This window comes from Euwallacea fornicatus, chromosome 38 (genome assembly GCF_040115645.1).
Source record: "Euwallacea fornicatus isolate EFF26 chromosome 38, ASM4011564v1, whole genome shotgun sequence".
Taxonomy (NCBI): Eukaryota; Metazoa; Arthropoda; class Insecta; order Coleoptera; family Curculionidae; genus Euwallacea; species Euwallacea fornicatus.
The window spans coordinates 657,008-669,163 of record NC_089578.1 but is presented as its reverse complement, the minus strand read 5'-3'; the positions used below and the strand labels follow the sequence as shown (position 1 = coordinate 669,163).

At 42.9% G+C, this 12,156-nt stretch overlaps 2 protein-coding genes across 6 annotated transcripts; one reads left to right on the top strand and one right to left on the bottom strand.

Moving 5' to 3' along the window:
• Nucleotides 1-213: 213 nt before the first annotated feature.
• LOC136349474 (NADPH-dependent diflavin oxidoreductase 1) lies at nt 214-11,904 on the bottom strand. Of its 5 annotated transcripts, none has more exons than XM_066301042.1 (9): nt 11,806-11,904; nt 10,733-11,017; nt 10,407-10,658; nt 10,196-10,352; nt 9,479-10,147; nt 9,202-9,425; nt 8,382-8,636; nt 8,265-8,323; nt 214-8,204 (listed from the first exon to the last, which is right to left on the bottom strand). In XM_066301042.1, exons 2-7 carry the CDS (start codon nt 11,008-11,010, stop codon nt 8,411-8,413), a joined length of 1,806 nt encoding a protein of 601 aa, XP_066157139.1. In that variant the 5' UTR covers nt 11,011-11,017; nt 11,806-11,904; the 3' UTR covers nt 214-8,204; nt 8,265-8,323; nt 8,382-8,410. The 5 variants fall into 5 exon arrangements, with proteins under 5 accessions (XP_066157139.1, XP_066157143.1, XP_066157141.1 ...); XM_066301046.1 differs by having other exon boundaries at nt 10,815-10,902; nt 11,806-11,900; XM_066301044.1 differs by having other exon boundaries at nt 10,733-10,902; nt 11,806-11,844.
• Nucleotides 1,446-7,131, top strand: Ent2 (Equilibrative nucleoside transporter 2). The gene is made up of 9 exons (XM_066301060.1): nt 1,446-1,587; nt 3,067-3,305; nt 3,361-3,500; nt 4,510-4,655; nt 4,790-5,022; nt 5,079-5,256; nt 5,312-5,436; nt 5,491-5,696; nt 6,474-7,131. The coding sequence occupies exons 1-9, from the start codon at nt 1,521-1,523 to the stop codon at nt 6,598-6,600; spliced, it is 1,461 nt and encodes a 486-aa protein (XP_066157157.1). The 5' UTR covers nt 1,446-1,520; the 3' UTR covers nt 6,601-7,131.
• Nucleotides 11,905-12,156: the final 252 nt, after the last annotated feature.

Genomic DNA, 12,156 nt, shown 5'->3' with positions numbered 1-12,156 from the left:
GGTTCATTAGCCAAATTTGTAAAAATCTTCGAATTTTTGAAAATTTCCAACCTGAACTGGCCCAAAAATCGTTAAAAATTTTCGAAATTTCTAATCTAACAGAAAAATTTCCAAAATTCCCTGCAGGGAGTGGCCGCCCATCCACAATGCCCCATGACGAGATCAAAGCGAAATTCGAACCGATGTGATGTCGAAATACATGAGCGAACGTGATATAAATAATAAACGATTTATTGTTAAAGAAATTGATACATACGAATGTGTAACAAAATAAACAAATTGTGTAATAGCGATAAGTGTTCGTTTATTAGAAGAGGAACAATCTGCAATTTCATTTTATCAGCGTTGTCTCCCAACGTCTGCTCCCGTGATTTGAGAACCGAAACCTCCACGTACGATACTCCTTTTCTTTCAGCTTAGCGAAAGACTTGCACAGCTCGACCTTCGGCCACCACCCTCGTGCCTTCAGCCCCCTCCTCCGATCTTCAGTCCTCACCGTTCGCACCTTCCTCCTCCCTAACATCGTTCCTCCGCTTCTCTTCGTTTCGTGAATTAATGCACCGTGTGCTGCAGAGATTCGCTTTTTTGATAAATCGAGAAGATCCAGGGGGGCTCGAGGGAGCATCATCTTCATCTCGCGCGTTGGCACGAGAGACGACAGTTTTGACCATTGGCACCGGGCCACAACTTAAATCAGCTTCTCGCGGTGGTGCCTGTTCCGAAGCCTCAGATGGGCGTTCGAGGTTCTTCGACCATGCAGGCCAAAGTCGAATCTTCAATTGGGACTTGTCTTTAAGGCCGTTTTTCCATTGTCCGACGTTATCGAGGGTCTGCAGTATCTACCGCAAAGTGCTAAGCAAACAAAGCAATCGATCTTATCCCTCTTTACGACGAGTATTACCTATCTATCACCTAAGCCTGCAATTATCGCAGCCCAGGAATGTTTGTCTCATGATTTTATTTTCTTGGTACTCGTTAAACTTGTGTAGCAATCTGCTATTTTATTAGTGGAGATAATATTTAATTAGTTCATGGATGTTTTCGTGCTGAATAGACAGTTCGCAGGTCCCGTTGGTAACTAATGAAAAATGCAAGTACTAATTCGTACCGCGTTGAGTAAAACATACTGAGTACTGCTTGTCGCGCCGCAATTTACCGAATTTCGGACAATTTTCGAGGTAGGAATAAGCGTCAATGGAAACGAACCAAATCCCACGTTTCGATTGCCCCCAATCCAACGTAAAGCTATGTGGGTCGCTTCGGCTAATCAGCCGAATTGACCGTCCCATCGTACCCAGTCAGTTTCACTCGTTGGACTCCGTCGTTCGGACATATTTGAATTTTGCTGAAGAACATACCCGTTCGACGGCCTTGTTTACGACTTGCCCACCCCTACACACGCACCTCTCATTATCTGAACAATATCTAATTTCAGGAACTGATTGCACTCTGCTAGTACTATGATATGAATAATTAGTCGACAAACAATCCAAGAAGACTGATTATTATTTGGGAGCAAGATGACGTACAGAGAAAGAGACTTACTATATAGTGAGAAGCTAGGGGGCACCATACAACAGAAACTAGGTAAGACACGCATTCGCTTTGTATTAAATTATAGCTAGGAGCGCCGCTGGCGAAGCAACCGCGAGCGCCAAGGGAGGACGGGGAAGACGTCGTCCGCCAGACCCGCCAGGACGTCGCCCCGTCAGTTCCTCCCAGCGAGGACAAAACCGCTCAGCAGAAGATCGGTACGCTCCCCGTAACGTGGACGAACCTGGTCTGAGTCGGGACAGGGCGAACTGCTCCTATGGGACACCGGAGGCAGGCCCAGCCCCGCGTTCGAACACGCAAGTTCCCCTTTAAGACACAGTTGAACTGCGAACTGCCAGGAGATGGGACCAGCGTGAGCCCCAAAAGCACTCGGAAGTAGTAAGGGAGAGCAGGCCCGATGGGCAGCTCCAGGTCCGCGAAACGAAGGTCAGGCGGGTCGCGTAGCAACGCGAGGAGGCCCTGTTCGCCCTCTGCATGCCTCGGCCTGTTGCCCCGGGCGAGTCCCAGGAGCCTGGTTGCTCGAAGAATGTGATCATGATTCCCCCCTCGATGTCACGCCTGAGCCTCAGAATTGTGATTGATCGCTCCGCAATAGTGACCACTACTTAGAATGCAGTCCGACGTCGTGCCACAAGGAAGAGCTAAACGAATGTACCATTGGCGTGCGTAAAAACAAGTTGTCTCTGCACGACCCCCCAATTCCCCCATTGTGTCTCAAAGTGTTTTACCTGAACCATGGAAAATGCCCAGTCGAACTATGCGTCACCGCAAAATTTCATTAAAATTTGTTTAAAAAAAAAGGGTATAAACCGCCAAAGAGAAAAATCATCACGGGGAAAGCCCCATTATTTTCGCATGGGGAATCTCCCGCTAGCTGATTGGCCTGCCAACGTGGGACGCCCAGTATAGGACCTTCGCACTCGCCTGTCGTTTAAATTTGCGAATTCGTCCGTGCAAGCTGCGGATAGAGGCAGAACTGGAGGTGGAAATGCAGTTTGTCCCAGCCCATATGGGTCAAAACCAGATTATTGTTTGCGGAAGCATAAAACGCTTTCGGCCTGAGAGAATCGACAATAAATCACCGAATTATCTAAAGCGTAATTTGTTTTTGTAAAACTAAAGCAAACAGTGTGTTTAGTAGACACAGGAGCGATAAAGCTTCGCTGGCCTGACCGGGGTTATCGACTTTCAAGTGGTCAGATCGAGGTATGACGATGTCGAATTCCTCACCTTTGCACCTCCTCTAGGCTACTTATTAGAATTTCAGTGTTTTGATGGACAATAAAAAAAACTGTGGGGGTTATTCGCCAAATCGAGGCCGTAATTTCGATTCTTGAAGCCACAACGGTTCAAATTGCGGTAATTTGACAATATCGTCAAAAGGGCTCAAAAAACTGAAAAAAAAAACAACCGGTGGTTCACCCGTCGGCTCGGAGTGTCAAGGGTGAAGTTCCCCTTTGAAGTAACTCAAATTCATTTTTTTTTTTAATGATAACTTCTTTACCCTTTCAGTTGCCGGAGACGAAAGCGGTGAGACTACCCGGCTGCAAAACAAACCAGTGAAACTGCAGCCCTCGTGGGAGGAGAACAATTTGTCTGATGCCGAATTGAATTTCAAAAATTTGACGATGGACGAGGCCAGTTTGCAGATTTTCACACCACCCGACAAATATTCATTCGTATATATCATATTTTTGATACACGGTATCGCCACACTGCTGCCTTGGAATATGTTTATCAATGCAATTGCGGTGGGTCAATTTTAACAATGTCCGTCTAAAATTTTCTAAATCTGATCTATTTCAGTACTTCGTCGACCACAAACTGGGAAAGGAAAACATCGGTTTCGATTTCCCTTATGTGGGCAATTTCATGCAGATCCTGACGTTTTGCTCGCAAGTCCCGAACGTGATTTTCAACTGGTTTAATATTTTTGTACCTCTGAAGTAAGTGCGGTTCATCTCTGAGCTGTTACGTTGATCTAAATCGATCGATCAAATGGCGAGTCCAAAAGCTTGCCAGAATTCCGATTTTTAAGCATATTCCTTATGCGGCATATTGATCATGTGGCACACTGATCATGTGGCATACTGATAATGTGGCACGCTGATCATGTGGCACGCTGATCATGTGGCATACTGATAATGTGACACATTGATTATGCGTCAATCTAGAACGAGACGAAATTCCCTTTGCGGAAGGGCTCGATTAGTTTCAGCAGGTTAAATTTGCCTCTCGCGAACGCACACTGAGTTTAGGTTCGAGTTTTCATTATACAAAAAAAATTTCAACAGAATCGGTGGAAAATTACGGTTTGCTGAATTTTCCCCCCACTCTACGAATACTTTTTTGAGCGACCGTGCGTTAGATTATGTGCAACAGCAAGTGAATTACACGCAGGAGAAAACGCTAAGTAAAACATGGCAATCAGTGGCGGATCTTGGTCGTTGCGTTTGGGCGCCCATTTAACCAGGAGCACGTTTGTGATTTCGCAAAATTCCCGGCGTAGCTACTCTAAAAACAAGGAAATTGCGCGATTTGCAGACGGCGCGGCGGCTGTTGACCCAGATTCCAGCAGCTGCCGTTGTGCGCAAACTCCTAGGTGCGGCTGGAGCTGCGTGAGGTCAATACGGGTGGCCAGCCATGCTACCGACGCGACGCCCGCCCCAAACGTGTAACACACTAAGACGCAAGAGAATCATGGTTGACTTCTCTATTTCTAAGAAATTGCAAATGCCAAAAAGTCCAAATTTCCTCATTCTTTTAATATAAAAAAAAGCCGCTGAGTGCCCTCATTAAACTGCCGCCACTGAAAATGGCGGCGAATGCTCTCTGCGGGCTGCTTAAATCTTAAACGTTCCAAAAATTGCTTGCCCCGGACCGGCTGGTGGCAGTGGTGAATGTTGATTTCGTGGTTGGGGTAAACGCGAGGACTAAATGTATTTCTCTTTTCAGGGGCGACCTCACGTTAAGGATAATGTGGAGTATAGCCATAAATATTATGCTATTTATTATAACCGTAGCCCTAGCTATGGTAAATACCAGCCAGTGGCCTTATGAATTTTTCTATATTACAATGTTGAGCGTCGTCATTCTGAACAGTGAGTATGCAACGAAAAGCGATTTATTGTTGTTTCCCTGGAGGTGTCTTCAGTCAAGTTACAACGATAAAAAAATCGAATTTTGTAGACGTTGCGAGGAGATTTTTCAAATTTACCAATGCATCTGCTTCTAGTGGCAAACGGAGTGTACCAGAACACGGTTTACGGAATGGCGGCGAAGCTGCCCCCGAAATACACTGGGGCAGTGATCTTGGGGAACAACATCTGCGGTACTTTCACCACTGTGGTATGCATCGCTTCGAATTATATATCGACCAGCAAGAAAATGGCCGCCATTTGGTACTTCATCACTGCCTTGTTCGTTCTGTTGGTGGGATTTGATACGTACTTCGCCTTGCCTCTCAACGTAAGCGAAACGCCGACGAAACGTCGCTATTGCAATTGCACGAAATTCCCTTGCAGAGATACTACCGGCATTACGATTTGAAGGAGAAAAAGCAGCGGGAGCAAAGGAAGACGGTGGAGAATACGATAGAGAGACCGCCCTATTTGTACATATTGAAAAAGGCGTGGCCTCAAATGTACAACGTGTTCATGACCTTTTTCGTCACCCTATCAGTCTTCCCATCGATTCACGCGAGTGAGTTTCTTCTCAAGGGAAAAAAATCAATTAGTGAAACCGCTTATTTTTGTAGACGTCGAGGTCAGCGACAGCAATTTCTTTATCCAGGAAAAGTTTCTTTACACCCAAGTGCTGTGTTTTCTGACATTCAACGTGTTTGCCATGATCGGCAACATACTGACGACTGTTTGTATCTGGGTAAGTTTCCCCGGTTTAAACAACGCTGAAATGCTATTGCCTACTTCATTGCAGCCTTCTAAAAAGTACCTGTGGATTCCAACTACCTTGCGACTACTCTACATCCCCTTCTATCTATATTGTAACTACCAACCGCCTAAAGGGATTACCAGGGTCTTGCCCGTTTTCATTACAAACGACTACGTCTACTGGGCGGTCGCGGCCACGATGGCTTTGACCAGCGGATACTTCAGCTCTGTCGCGATGATGTATACCCCCAGGTATTTAGAGCGATTATTTCGAGTTCACCGGGTATGTAGTTACATATCTGGTGAACTCGTATACATGATTCAGGTTCACGTTTATGAAATCGGAATTTTTCTTCGGAGAACGCACGTAAGTTCGATTTAAATTGATGATTTGTCGCAGGCAGCGTTCAGTATTAACGGTTTCGCTAGGTGGCTCGTGATAGATCACACCCTCCTGATCCCACCAAGCATTGGGCATGGCCTTCCGCTCATAGCGATTTGGCCTTGCTATCCATGTTACCCATGATGGGCTTCTAGCCTAAGAATTCTGAAAGTATGTTCAACCAGTCACAATTCGACGAAGAAGCGGCTTCTTTTGTACCTAGCGAGCACCATTCCACGAGTTTTCCCCTCGTTTTTGCTGCTTCTTCCACGTTTTTCGTTTCTCACACCAAAACTGCCAGTTTTAAGATTTTTGAACCGCTCAAAGCGCCGCGGTTTATCGAGAGCGCGCAAAGCTTCCGCAAGCGTTTAACGCGATCCCTTAGCAGCTTCCTTCAAACAGTAACGAAAATCAATGGCAAATGGCCGTTTTGCAGGGCAAAAATTTCGCATTCTCAACGCCACAACCGAACTACGCTGTTTTGTGATGTCATTGTTGCCGAGTTGAAAACCTTGGTAGATGTGAACAATGAAAATGCGGGGGTTTCACGGCAGCCCCGCTGACAGCTGGGGCCCTCTCTTGGCGAATTCCGATTTCACATTTACACACCTGGTATTCTTAAATAATTTGTTTATTTCCTTCCTTAGCACCGTCGAAGGCCAATACGCTTCAGTGGCGGGAATGTTTGCGGGTGCATCCCTGATATCCGGAATATTCGGGGGAATCCTCATATCGTTCTTGTGGCCGTGGTTCATCACTCACGTGGGTTGGTAACAAAAGTGCGAGGTATACAGCACCGAGTTGGAGTTTTCAATAAAATTCCGATAACGCCGCCAATACTGCCTGTATACCAATTAACCGAATTGTTATTTTGTACCCCAGTTGTTGAAGGTCGTGTTTTTGTAGTTCTTTTTCTGTGAGAGAGTAAAGTTTGCGTTTTTCATAATTTCTTTTTCCCTTAGAATTTAGGAGTTTGTCTTAACATGGCTGCCACTAATGAGCTCTCGCACTTGAGAGTAATATCTAATATTTGCTGCGGTTTTTCTCCCGACTATTTGATACTCAGATCGTTGTTGTTTCGAAAATTACTTAATATTTAAGGTAATTTCGAATCTGCGTCCATTATAAGAATCGCCACACGCTAGTACCTAATTAATAGTAAAAATCTTGTGTGTTCAAACTACTTTGTATGATTTAGTGTAAAATGGGTTTATTATTTTGTTTTTCCGTCAAATTTTGTAAGTTCCTACGTGAGAAAATGACATTTAGCGAACATAAAATATACTAAGTCCATTAACATAAAAATCTTGGAGCTTTTTTTGTTAAACAACCCACTTCTCCATCGAATGGGCCAATAGCGGCGCTTGCACAAGGCGGCCTCACCGCACGATTTCGCAAATACCCAGTCAATTGCATGTGCCTAATCCTCCTGCTAAGTCGCCCTTAACCCAGGATTAAACGAGCTTTAAGCGACGGGATTACAGAGACAAAAGCGATTAGCGCCAGTGGTTTGCTGCGCGCAATAGCGTCCGTCATGCGGAGCCTTCACTTCAAAACATTAAATAATCGTTAATTGCGAAAATTTATGGTTTTGAAAAAAACACCCCAATTTAGATATCGTGGGGGGCATTAAAATCAAAATTTTACGCAGCTCATGTAAGAATCTTGAACGGTACCGCCTGTCAAGTGGTACTTCCTATTAAAGGGCATTAAGTTCTCTACTCAGAGACAGCAAAAACCCAAAATCGAGCGAGTCGTTTTCGATGCAATTGATAAGGTGGTTACGAAGGGAGGTCCATCCGCATTGCGTTTGTCGTTAAATCGGCGGACATCAGCAGTATTAAAGTCCGTGATTGGTGCACAAAAATGGTCCACACGTTAGACAAAAAGACCGAAATAGTATTTATTTGCGGAGCGGAAGGGCGTTGCGCTCGCAGAACTGCAAGAGTTTTCATACGAGCAACATTTAAAATTTCGATTTAAATGTCTCTCCTGATATCTAAACTGACGTGTTTTTGTTTCATGAAGGGATTGTACGGACAAATAGGGAGCGAACCATGAAAATTCGCTAAACGGCCGGAAAACGGATCTTCGAGGCGCGCGCGGCACGCTCCTTAACATTTACCACGCTCTGGCACTTTGTTCTGCCGCGCTTTCAAATCGAAGTCCCCAACGCTCCCCTTTTGAAAAAGTAGCAAATGGCGGGCTTACTCTGGTTCTCCAGTACCATTTCCCTGTCGGCGGGCAGCCGGCATGGGTGTTCATCCAACTAATCCAAAAGGAAACCGTAAAATTAAGATTTCATTACACCCAGGCTGCGTTCCTGCTGCGACGGCTTCGACCGGCGGACATTTCGGCTCTGTACCCATGATGTGCACCTGGAGTACAAACGATTTTCAAAAATGTATTGATTTAATATTAAAATGAGTCTTGCGAACCTGATACGGGAAAGTACACCTGAGCCTGTGAAATTCCACGTGCAGGACGGACGAACACTCTTGACAAAAGAAAAATTCCCAAAATTAAAGCACCATTCACTAGCGAATTTAATTTACTTTTATTTGTACAAAACTACTTGGCGAATTTACGACCAACACTCTGTTTGATATCGCCCTTTTTTCACCATCAAATCGATCTTCTTGGCTGCCTCGGAGTCTTGGAGACGTCCGTGATTCATACAAACATTTACAAACGCCTCTCTCACTTGCTGGGGCATATTTTTTGAATTTCCTGCTACGAAAATGTAACAATCTCTCTCTATAGCATTCCAGACCAACTCCCCATTTTCCTTTATTTTGTGTTGAACATAGCTGAAAAAGAACGGGTATTTTACGTGACCAGCGTGGATAGCAACTTTTTTAGTTTCGCCTCCTTTAAGCATTCGCTCAAGCCCCAAAGAGAATTTCAAGCAAGTCTAAATGGTTTCCTGTTAAGGGATAAAGTTTCAAAATTTAAGGAATCTTTTGGAGTCGGTAAGTTCCAAAATACGCACTCACTCACCGATAATTTAGAAACGCAAATGTACAACACAATACAAATGTACAATACAGCACAAATGTACAATACAGCACAAATGTACAATACAGTACAAATGTACAATACAGCACAAATGTACAACACAGTACAAAATATATTAATTGAAAAGGAATATTATCCGGTTGAAGACTTCTTTGATCGTGTAGATACTGAGTGCGATGGCGTTCGCTATTTAGGAATGATAAGACTCCACAATCCGAACACCCTACACAGTCCAAGAGGTATAAATGAAACTTAAGTCGCTTAGGTGCAGAAATGCAACAGAACACTGTGTCGCAGCACACTTTCACGTGGATAAAGGCAAAATCGCGTGTTTTAGTCTATTTAATTAATACCCACCTTTTCTCTTCTTGGTCCCTAGAAAAAGCGCATATTAACGTTAACAGACTGTCATCTCTGAGGGACACAAACTCTTCTTTGAATAAGAAATCTTTCGCTTCGTATCTACAGCCGAAAAACAGAAGCAAATTCTTGGGATTCCTATTCTTTTCACACATTTCAAGGATAAAACTTCTAAATGGTGCCACGCCCGTTCCAGGACCTACCATAATAACAGGGACATCCTAGAAAACTTATTGTTTCACCAATCCTCAAAAAACTCTTCGAGTAGACCTACCAGGTTGCTAGGAAATTTAAACGATCCGCCTTTGAGCCAGGCATAAACCTGATCGCCTGGATTCAGGTCTGCTAGGAAGTTCGAACAAAGACCTATTCTCTCTTTGACCAAGTTGGTCTTATATTTAACTACTGCTACCAAGAGGTGCACCTCGTTGTTCTGCCTCTTAAAGCTGCTGGCAATGGAAAACTCCCTTGGTTTAATCGGTGGGAGAATTTCGAACAAAATATCCAGAGTAAGGTTTTTCGAGGCGTGAGGAAAATCATCTAACACCTCTACGATGTTTCTCCTCGGTCGAGTAGTGTAGGCGTACATATCCTCACGACTTTCTCCAGAAGAAAATTCCAAACATTTTTCCTTCTCTAGTTCGCTGTCGGTTATCTGAGAGAGCAGTTGAAAAACGTGCCTCCTTGGTATGGAGAAAAGGTCAAAATACTCTTCGCAGAGTTGTTTAAAGGTGGCGTTCCGCTTTAATACTTCAGGCACTGGCATGTTTGGGTCATTTTCCTTTAATTCGATCACAGCTTCATCTTTGATGTATATACCATTTTTAGTTAGGACATTTTTAAATTCCGATATTTTCCAAGGTAAATTCTTCGGCCGCAACACGAGTAAATCACCAGGGGCGTATTTTTGGCCATTTGTTTTAAACTTGATTAATCGAACGTCCTGAAATAAAATAGTAAAATCGTGGACAGGACAGTAGGAACCACTGACTTGGAAATGGGTTTTGTGTGTCTGAGAACGATTCTCGAGAACAACAGCATCAAGGTGGTTGCACGTTTCAGTTGAGTACAGGACAGAGTGGTATTTGTTAGCATTGTTCTGGACATCCAATAAATTATTAACATTATTTGTTTGCACTGATGTCCACCTGAAACGAAAAATTTAAACCTGTTTAGTCTTCTATCAAAAATAACAACCTTACCTAGGTACAATAGCTAAATTTGCTGATAAAGGGGCAATATGTAGGGGCAAGGGATACACTTTGTTTAATTTAATCCACAATTTTTCCATCCACGGGTCAGCTACTGCATCATACCCAAAGTCATGCTGATCATCCCCCAAACCCAATTCTATTAATGGCTCCCCACCCAACTGTAACAGCCGCTTATATAGACGTTTGGCCACGAAATTAAATTTGGAATAGCTGGAGTCGCCAAGTCCAAGAACAGCAAATCTAAAAGCGATTTAGCTCTTGTATTGTTTGCTGCATGTTTTCAACTTCCGTTTCTGGCGTCGATTCATGCTTACTTCATTTGATTTAAGAAGTTGCTTGGTAAGCTTTTCTTCAATAGAAACTTCCAAAATATTTTCATGTTATCTGGTTCCTCACCTTGGCCTGTCGTAGAGCATGTGAAAATGATACAGCGCTCTTGAGCTATTTGAGTAATGTTAAAATCATTTAACGGTTTTACACAGCTCTGAAAATAAAACCGTTTGGATTCTCTCCATAGTTGTTCGCCAACGTCTTGAGCATTTCCCGTTTGTGATCCATAGAGAATGGTTATTTTTACATTTTGAAAGCTCATTTCGTCTCTGTATGTACAATAGGTATATGTGATTATATGTTTTAAAATTGCCCCAAACTACAAATTTTAAATTGATCTTGGAATCAGGGACCATCAAATGCAGATAAATGTTGATAAATTTTAAGTAAGATTTTAAAGGGACGATAATAGGACTGCCACATTTTTTGTTCACAAATCTGTGAATGCCTCCTATTCCGCACAAGCAGCTAAGGACTGGTAGAAACAAGTTTTTTTCAGTCTGTAGCTACAATGCACATACTATTCACAAATTCTAGTTAAAAAATACCATAAATGTCAAAATAACTTAATTTTTTTTAAGTGAAAGTTCGCAACTAATAGATAGATGGGTGAAATCTAGTATAATATATATATAAAGAAAAACATAGCAGATTGGACAAATGCACAAGCTGAAATAACTGACAAAAAATTTATATGGTCCCTCGTTGTCTCCCTTTGAAATGCAACAATATTTCTATCTAAAATCTTGCTTGTTATGTCTGTTATCTCAATAGTTCTATTGAAAATAGCTGGTCTGGGGACTTGGAGGATTACACAAGACAACCAAACTGATCAAGTAGTTGAAGTATGTATCGATGCTTAAGTCCTTTACAGTACATAAAGGTTTGTTACCTCAAGCTGGTATGTTTCTTCCTCGTTCCATTCGTTGGTTTGGATGAGGATCAAATATACCAATTGGAGGTACCAAACGTACACTGGTCCCCAGCAGAAATAGCCCAAATTTAATTCTATTATTAACGAAATAATTAATTGCAAAAATAACCTGAACTAATTTACCTAAATATTCGAACTTTTGGACTTGGATACTGATACCCAAATAAAGAACACTGAACATTGCTCGCTCAAACACCGCTTAGAAACGATGGGCATTTGGTAACAAGCAAAACAGCTGATTCTTATCAAATTTGCAATTGAGGTTATGCTGTACCGCAGTGTTGACAGATTTAACAGTACACTGCATTGCACCACACCACATAGTTCATACTTTCAAATCAGGTTTTTAAGCATGTTTTTGATCTTTACAATCTAAGATTAGCTTGGAAAGGTGCTAAAGTGGTGGTACTGGTGGGTTTTTTAAGGTAAAAAGAGGCGAAAGCAGACAGTCAGAGTTTCCCTTTACTACTCCTA

What these genes read in the sequence shown, in the direction of transcription:
- LOC136349474 (XM_066301042.1), bottom strand. Translation starts at nt 11,010, where the DNA reads ATGAGCTTTCAAAATGTAAAAATAACCATTCTCTATGGATCACAAACG. An exon ending in AATTTAGCTATTGTACCTAG is followed by an intron (nt 10,353 to 10,406) that starts GTAAGGTTGTTA and finishes TTTTCGTTTCAG; the next exon opens with GTGGACATCAGTGCAAACAA. An exon ending in CACACAAAACCCATTTCCAA is followed by an intron (nt 10,148 to 10,195) that starts GTCAGTGGTTCC and finishes ATTTTATTTCAG; the next exon opens with GACGTTCGATTAATCAAGTT.
- Ent2 (XM_066301060.1), top strand. Translation starts at nt 1,521, where the DNA reads ATGACGTACAGAGAAAGAGACTTACTATATAGTGAGAAGCTAGGGGGC. An exon ending in TGTTTATCAATGCAATTGCG is followed by an intron (nt 3,306 to 3,360) that starts GTGGGTCAATTT and finishes GATCTATTTCAG; the next exon opens with TACTTCGTCGACCACAAACT. An exon ending in GAGCGTCGTCATTCTGAACA is followed by an intron (nt 4,656 to 4,789) that starts GTGAGTATGCAA and finishes ATCTGCTTCTAG; the next exon opens with TGGCAAACGGAGTGTACCAG.